We start from the raw sequence: 13481 nt of genomic DNA on the forward strand, positions 1-13481 counted from the left end.
CTTTCCGAATAGCTCTGCAAGATCGGGTCTTCCTACAACACAATACTACCTAGTAATAGTTCGCACCTTTGTTTTAGTGGCTTCCCACCAATCCGAAGCAGAGCTACAGAAAAGTTTGAGCTCTTGCCACACCTTAAAATGTTCATAAAAAAGCTCCCTATACTCTTTCTCCTTCAAAACATCTACATCCAGTTTCCAGTACCCAGGACCGTGCAACGGAGCCTTTATGGAAACCGTAGCCTCCACCATGAAATGGTCCGTCAGCCAGTAAGGAGAGAGATGAACTCGTTTAAAAACAACAGAGTCGGAAGCTAAAATGTAATCCAGGCGACTTTGTCCTTCTCTACTATTAGACCAGGTAATGCCTGGATGATTGGGGTTGCATACTCTAAAACCATCAGAAAGACCAAATCTGAGCATAAAATTTTTAAAATGTTTGATGCTAACATCCTCTTTACCCTCCAGATATATATTAAAATCCCCACCAATTATTAAATGTCTATTACAGACACAAAAGGGGTCAACTCTTCTAAAAGAGATATGCAGGATGCGGCCTCTACCGGAGCATAGACACACATCACACGGATGCGCTGTCCCCTCCAGGTGGCCTCCACTCCCAGTACTCTACCCCGTTTAACAGTAAACATGCTTACATTCTCAAAGCTTCGGTCACCAAAGAGAATGCCAACACTTGTGAAGTGGACGCCACCCACACTCCAGTACGATCTACCTTTCCTCCAACCCGAAGAGAAAATGGCCATATCCCGCTGGTCTTGAAGGTGGACTTCCTGTAAAAAACATAACTGAAAGGCAGAGAATGCAAGCCTGTCAAACATCACTGCTCTTTTCAAAACATTCTTCAGTACTCTGACATTTGAAGTTAAAATTTTAAAATCAGCCATAAAAGGGAACAAAATAGAATACATTAGCCAACCATAAGAACAATGAAACCCTGTTAAAATTCATTAAAAACAAATTTAAAACAAATTCATTCCCCTCCTGACATTTCTATCATACTCTCAAAATCTACAGCAACATATGGCTGCTCATTAATATCCTCATTCTGGTCTGCATAAAGAGGGGAGCTCATCATACTGTAGGGGGGTGTGGCCACAACCAGCAAGTCCGTATGACTTTCATCCCCCACCAGCAAACATCGGTCTCGGTCCTCCTCCAGCTTTGCTGCTGGTTTTCCTTCTTTCATTCTCAACTCCTCCTCTCTTCTGCTCTTCTTGTACTCCTTTGGAGTGGGGCCTTTGCTCCTCTTCCTGTTTGTGTCCTTTGGGGTACCCTGGGCTTTGGTGGGTGAGATCCTTGGCATCACAAACATCAGGTGTTCCTTCTCTGCTTCTGGCTCTGCATGCACCTGCTCCTCAGCAACATTGGGTTGGAAAGACATCCCTTCCTCCTTTCCGCCAGACACCCGGCTTCCCCACACGGCGTCGGCATAAGGAGGGTTTCCTATGAGAGCAGGTGTGGGCAAGATGATCTTCTGTCCCGCAGACATTACACCTGCGTGGACCTTTACAGTCTTTAGCCATGTGTCCTCTCTCCAGACAGTTATTGCACCACATATTGGTGCACTCAGCCCCCCTGTGCCAAAACCCTTGGCATACTCGACAGAAGGGTGGCTGGTTAGAATAAAAAAGATAGCCCTTGCTTGTACCCAAATTGAAAGTAGCGGGTGGGTGGCGAAACCCATCAAAACCTTGTGGATCAGGGAGCAAACGGATCCGGAACTGTCTTTTCCCATTCCATAACCCAAGTTCGTCCCTCATATCTTTATAGCCCGGCAAAACTTCAACATACCTTTGTAAAAATTCTCGTATCGACTCTGCCGAAATAAAAGGGTTAAAAACATGCACAGTCACTATGCGCTGGTTATTAACCCAACGGTTCTCGACATCATAAAATTACAATCCAGGATGATCAGCAAAAGTTCTGCAATTCTCAATCATCTTTTTAAAACAAAGTTCTGTGGTTAAAGTGACATCAAAGAACCTCAGCAGGTTGTTCAGTTGAATACAAATAACGTCCTCCACAGTAAGACCGAGGAGACCCAAAATTACCTCTTTTATAAAGGTAAGGCGGTCATGGAAGTCTCTGTCTTCCTCCTGGGGTCTCCAGTAAAATCGGGCTATGTTTTTCAACAGCCCTCCATCCACTGTCCGCATTCCATTTGGTGAAAAAGAAGTTCTGCCGGTGTCCATTGTTTTTGCCAGTGGTCCATCTGCGTTCTTCAGTGGGGTACCCATCGGAGGTTCCTTTCTTGCAGATGGAGTTCTTCTCGGCAAAAGTTTCATGTATAAACTAATGTAAAACTAATAAAGGGTTCTAGAAAATAAAATCTCCAGTTCACCCGTGACAGTGGCGGTCATGCCACCTACTGGAGACGCATTAGGATCGCTGAGCTATCCAAAGAATATAAAAGCCTTCCAGAGGATAGAGGATCACCCCATGCCAGTGGCGGACAAGTCACCTACTGGTCACACCCTAGAATCACCTCTATCCCCTCTAAGCTCTGCAGCAGAACCTCGTGGCAAGAAAGTATAAAACGATCTGAGCTAAAAGGCCGAGAAGGGGACTTTATCAGGAAAAGGGGAATTGTTCCTTATGAGAAGCCCCTACCCGGAGGATAAGGGACTCTGTATGGGACTCTACTATTCCTGTGCCCAGCGGTTGCCCATCAGGCGCACTAACCCATAATGAAATGTCACATGCACAAGTGGGAATTCCTTGTGCTTCGGCGAACGCAGAATCCATAAAGCTGCTGGCCACTCCGGACTCTATGAACACGTGTGCAACAACCTGGTCCACCCTCCACATCAAAATAATCATTTACATTTACATTTATTCATTTAGCAGATTGTAGCGTCCGGACGGGAGTCCGACAAGGACGCGCATTGTTATTACGTCTGAACATGGACGAAATGTAGGATGACCTCACGTGCAGGGTGATGTTAAAAGTGCACTGTGCAGACTGTAAGACACTCGGTAGAAGTGAAACAGGAAACATGAGACCAGGAAACACACACGGTGTTTGAACTACGGTGAACAGTGAAATGCTACTCTGTGAGTGACTGGAACCCCAAGACGTGACGAAATACCGGACTGGAACACTGGACCAGGACTGGAGAACAAGAGGCAGGAACTGACAAGACAGGCACTTGGGACTGGAACATGAACACCTAGGAAACAGACTGAGGGAACAAGAGACTACTAATCGCCAAGCGAGCACAATGGAAGCGCTGATTAAGAATCCGCAAGCGGTTCTGCTCCGCTTGCTCCTTTTATACCTCCGTGTCCTATGAGACTGTGAGCTGATACATGGGTGTTCCCTAGCGGCACTGAGTGGCACCGCCTCTGACCAAGAGGGGCAGTAACGCCGTGGGACGTGACACAGACGCTTTTCTCCAAAGCAACGTACATCTCAGCAAAAATACAATTTGTGCATTACATTAAGAAACATGGCTGCAGACATGTGATTCTTAAGTAAACCTAGTTTGTCAGTTTCCACTTGATGCACCAATGTTCATCGCTCAAGTAGGTGCATAAAACGCAGGATAGATGAATCCTGACAACCTCCTACAATTTTTTTTCTTACTATAATAAGATACATAAGGAAACATTGTGTAAAGGCTTATCTAGGGATGATCATGAAGTTATGGCGCATGAACGTTTACACTATACATGAGCTGGAGAGATCTTGGGTGAAGTGGGTCCTGAAAAGGTGAGTTTTCAGACCCTGCTTGAATGTAGACAGAATTTCTGCAGTTCTGGGTGAGAGGGGAAGGTCATTCCACCACAACCGAGCCAGAACGGAGAACCTCCATGCTTTATTTTCGTGCGCGGCAACTACCAAGCAAGCAGAAGTAGATGAGCAAAGGGGTCTGGCTGCGGTGTATCGGTTGATCAAGTCTTGTAAATAGTTGGGAGCAGTTCTATTGATGCATTTGTAGGCAATAACCAAGGTCTTGAATTTGATCCGGGCAGCTATAGGAAGCCAGTGCAGAGAAATGAGTAGAGGAGATACATAGGAATGCTTTGGCAAGTCAAACACAACTCTTGCAGCAGCATTCTGTATCAGCTGCAGAGGTTTGATGGCAGTAGCAGGAAGGCCACACAGGTGGGAGTTGCAATAGTCCAGACGGGAAGTCACCATGGCCTGGACAAGTAGTTGGGCAGAGTCAGTTGTGAGGTAGGGACAGATTCTACAAATATTATGCAGGATGTATCTGCAGGACTAGGTTATGGCTTCGATGTGCTGAGAGAAAGACAGACTTGAGTCAATCATTACTCCCAGACTCTTAGCTGAGGAGGTAGGCAAAATTAGTGAGTTGTACAATTTGATCAATAGACCAAATTGTACAACTCACTAATTTTGCCTACCTCTGCCAGACCACTTGATAGGATTTGTCAGATATGTAGGACTCGAACCATCTTAGTGCCGCTCCTTTGATCCCAAGCTGCCTAAGGGAGGAGAGTAGAAATCCGGTGGTTGATGGTGTCGAATGCTGCAAATAGATCGAGGAGGATGAGGACTGAGGACAGGGAGGTGGCTTTAACGGATTGGAGAGCATCAGACACCCCCAGAAGGGCCGTCTCAGTGGAGTAATCAACTTTGAAACCAGACTGATAAGCATTGAGGAGATGGTTCCGGGTGAGGAAATCAGACAGTTGATCACAGGCCACCCACTCTAGAGTTTTAGACAGGAAGCAGAGGAGGGAGACCGGTCTGTAGTTTTGGACCAAATTGGGATCCAGGGAAGGTTCCTTTAACAGAGGTGAAATGAGAGCAGTTTTGAAGGCAGCTGGGAAACAGCCAGAGGAGAGCGAGGAGTTGACGATCTTAGAGATGAAAATTTAATAAAAATTTTGTAGGACTGCTGGACAGCCGGTTTAAAGACAAAGTGGTAAATCTCATGGTAGGGGCGAGTGGAAGAAATTGGCATCGAGAGTTGAGACGCTGGTCAGAGGGGGTCAAAACCTGTTGCTGTGGTCAAGGAACTCCTTCTGGTGGTCTCGCTGGGTAGGTTGCTCAGAAGTGCTCCGGACTCCCGCAGTAGAAGCAAAGCCCCCCATGGAGCCACTGTTGCCTGTCGGTGGACGTCAGCTGCCCTTAGCTGATTTGCATGGACTCCAGGGACTCCAGGAGGGTGCCAGCAACTGGGGGGGTTGCCAGGGGCACCTCAGGCGTACTCGAGCTAGGTTGTCCAGCTTTATGGCATTTTCTATGAACTGGTCCAGTGTTCAGTCTTCCCCGTGGTATGCCAGCTTGGCTTGGGTACGGGAGTTCAGGCCTTGCTGGAAACATGCTAGTTGTACGGCGCTATTCCACTGAGTCTCGGCAGTTAGGGTGTGGAACTGGAGAGTGTAGGTGGACACGGACATATTTCCTTGCTGGAGTGTCAGCAAGTGGTGACCGGCGGTTTTTTGGACACAGGATGGTCAAAGACGGCCTCAAAGTATTTTTTTGAAGTCTACATAGGTGAAGGTGGTGCACTGCCTCTAGGTTGCCGTGGCCCAATCGAAGACTGGTCCCATCAACAAGGACACAAGGTTTGTCACTCGGCTCTCGTCTGTTTGATAAACATGCGGTAAGCTGGAGAACAGCAGCTCGGACTGTAAGATAAACCCCTGGGATTTCTCCATCGTGCCTTAGGGGTGTGGCTAGTTTGGGGTCTATTGCAGGGACTGTCTCCAAGGCGAATGGTGATGACAGCGGGGCTGATGCGGAAGCAGCGGTGGCCGCTCTGCCTTCCTTGGGGTTGCGGACCCATTAGAAGATGCTCAGGATTTTCTGCATTGTCTCCGTCATCTGCTGAAGGGTCTGCTCATGCGAGCCGAGGAGCGCCCCTTGTGCGGAGACAGCATTCCGAAGACGCTCGATCTCTGCTGGGTCAATGTTAAAGGCGAAATTTTCTGTCAGGTCGAACAAAGGACACGGAGGAGGCTGGACCGAAGTGCAAGATTGTTTATTCAGTACAAAAGGACTAGGTTGGTTCTCGTGGTTGGGGATGGGTCAATGCTCAGTTGATAGGCGAACTGGGCAGAGACAAGGATCTGATGTCATGTCGGGGGACAAAGTGAGCGGTTGTAACCAAGGAGATGTGGAGCAGGGCTAGGGGATGATGAGGAACAGGACATGGGATGAGCAGAACCAGGGAGGGTTGAGAGTGCAGAAGGGGACAGTTGTCACAAGTGAGATTCCGCAACTGGAAGGCAGTGGACGGGCCCTTTTTATCCCTGGTCTTGCCGATTGAGATCAGGTGTTGGGGTCTGGCGATGGGTGTGACAAAATCACAACTGGCAGATTTTTTGGCAAAATGAAACTTCATTTGCTTAAAGTGATTTTCAAGCAAACAGCTCATCTGACAAAATGAAAGTATTTTTTGGACATGCAGGATTGTAAGGAATTGTTGTATTCTTTGCAGCAGCCTCCTCCCTCTCATCCATCATTTTTCTCCTAAGTTAGTACATTTCAAAAATTGAAGTGATTTTCAAGCAAATAACTCTAAATACCCAACACAAAAAAATACTAAAACTTGTTAAAACACACACACACACACACACACACATTTTCAGAACCGCTTGTCCCATACGGGGTCACGGGGAACCGGAGCCTAACCCGGCAACTCAGGGCGTAGGGCTGGAGGGGGAGGGGACACACCCAGGACGGGACGCCAGTCCGTCGCAAGGCACCCCAAGCGGGACTCGAACCCCAGACCCACCAGAGAGCAGGACTGTGGTCCAACCCACTGCGCCACCGCACCCCCTTGTTAAAACATATTTATGTATTTAAAAATACACACACACACACACACACATTTTCAGAACCGCTTGTCCCTTACGGGGTCACGGGGAACCGGAGCCTACCCGGCAACACAGGGCGTAAGGCCGGAGGGGGAAGGGGACACACCCAGGACGGGACGCCAGTCCGCCGCAAGGCACCCCAAGCGGGACTTGAACCCCAGACCCACCGGAGAGCAGGACTGCGGTCCAACCCACTGCGCCACCGCACCCCCTGTATTTAAAAATATTATGTCAAAATAATTTTACAAAATCATGTATATGATACACTGAATGAACAGACCCCCATATATCCATTAGTCTGGTCATGGTTCATGAATTAGATGGTAGATTATGTGCTAAGATGTCACTACTATTGGTAGACAGAAGGCATCAGCACAGTTGAGAGCAACACTTTTTCAGGATGACTGAAGATCCACATCTTCTGCCTCGTTCCTTGCTCTCCTGAAAGGGTGGATAAGAGGTGTCACTGCTCCTTCCCCCTCATCATCCCATCATCACTTACCTCTCCTTACTCACACTCGTGTTGTTTGAGTTACCCATGCATTGCCACCCTTTTTCCAAGCACCGCAGTGATGTTGGGCTACACAAAAACACACACGCACACACACATGCATTGAGGAACCTACCTGATTAGACACAGAGCAGCAGAAGCCCTTATCTGTATTCTACAGAAGGGGAGTATGGGGTTTGTGTGGCAGACAAAAAGGGTGGAGGAGCAGCAGGAAGAAGACACTCTGTGAGTGTATGTGAGCGAGAAAGCACAAACTATGTGATAAACAGCTCTCCTGCACTGGCCACATAGTGTGGAAATGTGCATATCAGTGTGATTTATGCTTAATGGACATCCGGAAAGGACCACCAGCTCAGTTCCGTCTCTCTGTCACTCTCTCTCTTGGTCTGTCTCCACAGCGCTCTCTGTCTCTAACCCCCTCCTCTTAGTCTCTCGCCCATTTATCACAGAACTATTTATCACAACTGTGTGATGTCTTCATTTATTTATGAGCTTTTGCAGAGATGATGAGAAGTTTTAGGACAAGGTTTTTCCCATAGATTATAGCTGCTCCCTTGCAGTGGGAGCTCAGACAGATGGTATCAGAAAATGAGTCACAGTGATGTGCTGTGGACCCTACTGAAGTAAATTATGAGCAAAATACATGTGTAAATCATTTTTGTAGTATCACAACTAATAATTTAAATTATATTAACTTATCACAATAACATCTGGTAAATATTGCAACCTTCTGACCTTTTGTCTTTCTGTTATGTATGCGGATGTCTTTGGAATTTCACAGTACAGTGTCTCCGTCTTCATGTTGCTATAAGCCAGAGTTGCTCATAAAACTAAGAAAAAAATAAATAAAATTCTGTTAAATGGTCATTCACCAAAGAAACGCAAACTGGGCATCAAGAAGAAGACTGCACCAATAGAATACATAACATAGGAGCATTGCCATTGCCTTTACCACCACTTTCTTCCTTTCTGTGCAAATATCACACACACGGTACAAAATCATTTGTCCCATGTGGGGTCACGGGGAGCTGGAGCTATACTCAGCAACACAGAGTGTAAGGCTGGAGGAGGAGGGGACACACCCAGGACGGGACACCACTCCGTTGCAAGGTACCCCAATGAGGACTCGAACCCTAGACCCACTGAAGAGCAGGACCCGGTCAAACCCACTGCGCCACCCCACCCCCTATGCAAATAGCACGATGTGACCATACGAAATATATGTAAGACAGTTGTCAAACACGTTGAACCCTTGAGGTACTCTATTATAAACTGCTCCAGTAAAACAGGTAAAAATAGTGAACTGTATTAACAGGGTACATCTCATAGTGGCATTGGAGAAAAAGTCTCAGCTTAGTAAACAAAGGTTCTCACGAAATTAAGCTGTTTCAGCTTGAGACAAGAACCAAGTTCCGAAAAAACAGAACGTGCACTTTCTGAAGATACGCGCGCGCGCACACACGCCCGCGCGCACACGCACACACACCTTTCCGCGGTGGCACTGTCTTGTCTCGGTCCACGCCACGGGGCTTTAGGAGGTTTCTGCGGGATCTTCACACATCGCCATGCGGAACAGGTGAACACCGAGCGGGCACAGGTGTGTTTCACGGGAAGACACGATCGGGAGCGCGCGCGCGCACACGCATTGAAGGTGAGCGTCAGTCAAAGATCCCTCACCCCAGCGGGAGCGCAACATCCCGGACTGCTTCCATAACAGCATCACCAGCATCACCAGCATACACCACGAGTGCTGTGTGTATTTCCCTGCAACACGCTGCACAGGGACGTACACGAATAACTCTTAATATCTCATTTTCTCCATACTTAATGTCCGCAAAATGCATTCGTACTAATTCTCCAAATTTATACGGCTTAGCTTGTTTATTGCAGTATTTTACAGGCAGTTTGGCTGTCGAGTTCGTTCCGCCCGTTCTCTCAAAAACTGACCTGGTTTACGCATCTATGGATAGAAGGAGAAATATGATTTTTAATCTACCTTTATTTATGTCTCGCGCAGAGGTCTGAAGGACTAGTAAACTGTCACTGTGCGCTTGTGAATCTGCAGGCAAAGTAAATGCGTGAGACCCGAGGAAATGACTACAAGAAGAACAACACAGTATCGATAGATTATAAAATCGAGGCGATCGTGATTTTATTATCTGTTTCTATACTATGGTGCAAAAATATAGTGTATCCTTTCTGTAAGATAAGAGTATAAATTCTTTGCTTCGATTCCTGTTGTTCACGTTTGAAAATGAAGTAAACTACTAATAAATAGATATTACGTATAAATAAAAGTAAATATATACTTTTATACATAGATTTATTATAAAAGTAATGCATCTACTCTGACAGAGGAGCCTTACGGTTCGTGTGTGTAAAATAATGCAGTTGAATATTTTAGTGGTTGAAAGTATAACACATGCTTCAGGGTCTTTCTCACCTCACCTCATTGCTGTTCTTTTCCACTACATCACTTTAGAAGAAAAGTAGGAAAAAAGGGATTTTTTTGGTTCCTTATTCATGGTGTTGGAGACATTTTGAGCATCATTCACAAGCCCTGACTGAGGTGCTGAAGGAGCTGCGTGACTCAAATAACATTAAACCAAATATGTTCGCTCAACATTCCCATTTCTCAGGCATGTTCACCCAAATCCCTTTTGGTGTTGGAAGTCTTCTTCTGTTGAAAATATTACAAAAATGCTTTCAAACTGTATTGTTGATGTCCACATCAGTTAACAAACATACTTTTAATATTTAAAAAGGGCACGTGACTTCTAATAGGCTGGTATGACATATGAGTTTGGATTTTAACATCTTTCACAAAGCTGATGTGTTCGTGTGAACGGAGATAATATATGTTAAAATGGCTTGACGTTACAGCGATTCAGCATTAAATTTTCGATTGAGCAATTTGAGGGTATTACAGCACACCACTTAGTATCACTCAAACAGACGATGAGCCTCTGTCTGAACACCAGACAGTCAATCTATATTTAACAATCGTACACCCTGTGCCTCCACCAGATATGAAAACCAGGTAACCTACTGTTATTTACTTGTTCTGCACATGTTAGAAGTGACTCATGGTTTTTCCAGCTGATGGTTCAGTGCAACACCCCGTAAGAGAGGTTCTTAAATATAATTTAAATATAATGAGTATGATGGAAGATAAGGACCCTTCCTAGAAGTGTCCATAAATAAACTGGGAGAAAATATTGCACTCAATCTGTTGCACTGAAAATGTATTACCTTCACACAGGGGTATTGATACCATAGTAATATGATTATTTTTAACCGTTAGACAGTGTTATTTTCAAAACAAGACTGAACAGACCATCTGAAGCCCATCTACAGGCCCCTAAGGGGTTCATGGTGCTCTGGTGAAGAATCCGTGCTCTAAAAATTCAAGCGTATTAAAACACCAGTCATGTGCCGGGTGACGTAGTGTATGAAACGATGAGAGGAATGTGAAGAGAGCGTTGCCTGGAACTGTCTGTCACCCACAGCATGTGTGGTGTGGATGTGGACCTGGAGGATGGCGCTGGCAAGAAGAAGGAAGAACAGGACGAAGAGTGTGAGATGGGGGAGCGCACACACATGTTACCTGCTCCTCCGGAGCTGAGCGACGCCGAAGTGTGCGGCGGCCGGCGGGGACGCTGCGGCTGCCTGGCCTGGGGGGCACTGCTGCTGCTCTGGAATGTGTCCGTGGCTCTGGTCTGCGTGCTCATCATGGGGACCGTGTTCGCCCTGGTGCTTCTGCCCACCGCGCTGCTGCTGTATGCTGGCTTCCTCTGTCACTCAAGGGTGAGGCCACTCCCACAGCTCGCTGCCTCACTCACAGAGAAAACTTGCATTATTTTTCATATCATCTTCTTTTGTTCCCTTACAGTTGCGAACAGACTGCATCTGCCCCCCTTTTTGACATTGCATTCAATCAGTTCTGGCAGTATATCATGGAGCCTTAGATAATGAAGACAATGAAATGTTTTGCCATGGGGGTGATCAAATTAAGCTGCAAAAATGGAGACTACTGGACAGGGGAAAATCCTTTCACAGCACTGTACAGAATTTTTTTCTGCATTTTCATTTAGGTTATTATTACAATTAATCCGCACATAACTACACCTCTGGTGGCCAAATATAGGAATAACGGTACAATCCAGGGCATCACTATAGTATCTTTAAACACATTGCCCAGAATTTAAAAATCAGCAAAGTAGAACACAAATTGTTAAAACCACTTTTTCTTTCAAGCTCTGGAGTGATTTACTTGTATGAAACCTTTAATTATTTTATAATAATGGGATGCAACATACGCCACGAACAGTGCACATAATGCAACACACACTCAAGTCCTAAAAATGTCTACACTTTGTATTAGGATTAAATCACACACACACACACACAAATACACGTGTGGATCCCAGAAGGACTGAGAATGTGTGTGTCCCTGTATGACAGCTGAATTAGACAGAGGGAAAGAATAAATGTGCACAGCCCATGACTGGGTGACATAGTCTCATGGCGGCAAATTAGAGGATGCTGAAAATAAAAAAAGATTTGCATGTTTTCATTTTTAAACATTAAAAGATTACTTATACAATACTTATAGGGTTTTTGGGGAGGGAATTAAATAAAATAGGCAAAGCCTAAATGATAAACTGGAAAAAGCAGGACATGACAGAATGTTAACAGGATGCTGTGTCCCTCAGCTCTTTGTTAGTGAGTAGTACAGCATGTTACAATGTGCACTGTGTGTGAATGTAACACAGTAGTTATTTATTGGCGCAGAATATCTCATAGGGGCTATCTGAAAGTCAGGGGATGCAATGGGGCAAGTGTGTGTCACAGTGCGTGTCTCTCCCATGACTGCGCTGACTTGGAGGCAAGTCCGTGTGGGATGGGAATTCTTGGAAATGTCCCTAACAATAGATTGGTTGACATTTTGGACCTGGTACTGCACACAAGGCAGATTCTTGCGGAGTCACAGTGTTAGAGCTCTGTGTCTGTGTGTTTACTCAAAGCGTGAATAGTGCCAATTCCATCACTGTTACACATCTGCATTCCCTGCGGTGGGCAAAAAATTGCAGATATTCATGCAACAGATGAACAGCTGTTTTTTCTGGCTTGTCCATGTGTGTCTCTTCCCTTCCTCCTCTTTGCTCACTCATCCCTCCTCCTCATGCTCTCGCCTCACCAGGTGCTCAACTCATCTGCCCCACTCTGCCTTTATCTGAACGACAACAGCTGCTCTGCTCTCATCATCCTTGGGTTTGTGATGATGTCACCGCTTGTCGTGATCGCCGCAGCGACCTTCTGCACCCTGGCTCTCAGACTCCGCCTCCTCCTGCTGTTTCAGCCAATGGCATGGGCTTGGCACCATGGAAGTGGTTGGACCAGGGGTGGTAGTGTACGAGCTTGGGTCTAACCGGGTCTCATGCACACATACGCCACGGTGGACGCTGTCACAAACAAGCTACACAGTGATGGGTGTTATTAAGATGCATTGTGGCGACTCAGTCAGCATGAATGTAGGTCGAATTCAACAGTTTAATATTCAATAGAGCCACTGAGTCTACATGGTGTATATTATATGTTAAACTGTCATTTTGTGTTGTGTTTTAACACCAAATCATGTATTGTTCAGGTGGATATGTCATGTACATAATGTGATTCTTGTAATGTAATAATGTAAGTCTTTCTAGTAGAAGTGCAATGTAAAAGCCTCTTATTTTTCACAATATTTGTCCAGATGGACATAGGTGAAGAAATAAACTTGCTGATCGCTTGAGAATTAAGTGCAGAAATAAACATCCTGTTTACCACTTAATTTGGGCTGAAAGTGAAATGTTCAGAATTAAATTCACACCCTCTGCAGGGCTGCTGCCCAGCCGTTGCTACACATGAGCACACACTCCCCAGCAGACATTAGATTCCTACCGAGTGTGTGTGTCTCATGATATGTTATCTCTTTTTTGAACAAGGGGCAGCTCATATTTCCTCCCTCTGCAACAAAGACTGAATTGTTTTTGCTCTGATGTGCGGGAGCCTCCCTGTGATCTGGTGCCATGGAGACATGGCTCAGAGTGGGGTTGTTGTGGTGTTCAGATGAAAAAGAGCTACCATGGTAATAGTGAGGATTCAGGCATTCTTG

The 13481-nt window shown here is 45.8% G+C and overlaps 1 protein-coding gene across 1 annotated transcript; it reads left to right on the plus strand.

Moving 5' to 3' along the window:
• The first annotated feature begins 8813 nt into the window (after positions 1 to 8813).
• Positions 8814 to 12837, plus strand: LOC108928166 (transmembrane protein 88-like). Its single transcript, XM_018741957.1, has 3 exons — positions 8814 to 8975; positions 10834 to 11131; positions 12528 to 12837. The coding sequence occupies exons 2-3, from the start codon at positions 10835 to 10837 to the stop codon at positions 12753 to 12755; spliced, it is 525 nt and encodes a 174-aa protein (XP_018597473.1). The 5' UTR covers positions 8814 to 8975; position 10834; the 3' UTR covers positions 12756 to 12837.
• Positions 12838 to 13481: the final 644 nt, after the last annotated feature.

This window comes from Scleropages formosus, chromosome 25 (assembly GCF_900964775.1).
Source record: "Scleropages formosus chromosome 25, fSclFor1.1, whole genome shotgun sequence".
NCBI classification, from domain to species: domain Eukaryota; kingdom Metazoa; phylum Chordata; class Actinopteri; order Osteoglossiformes; family Osteoglossidae; genus Scleropages; species Scleropages formosus.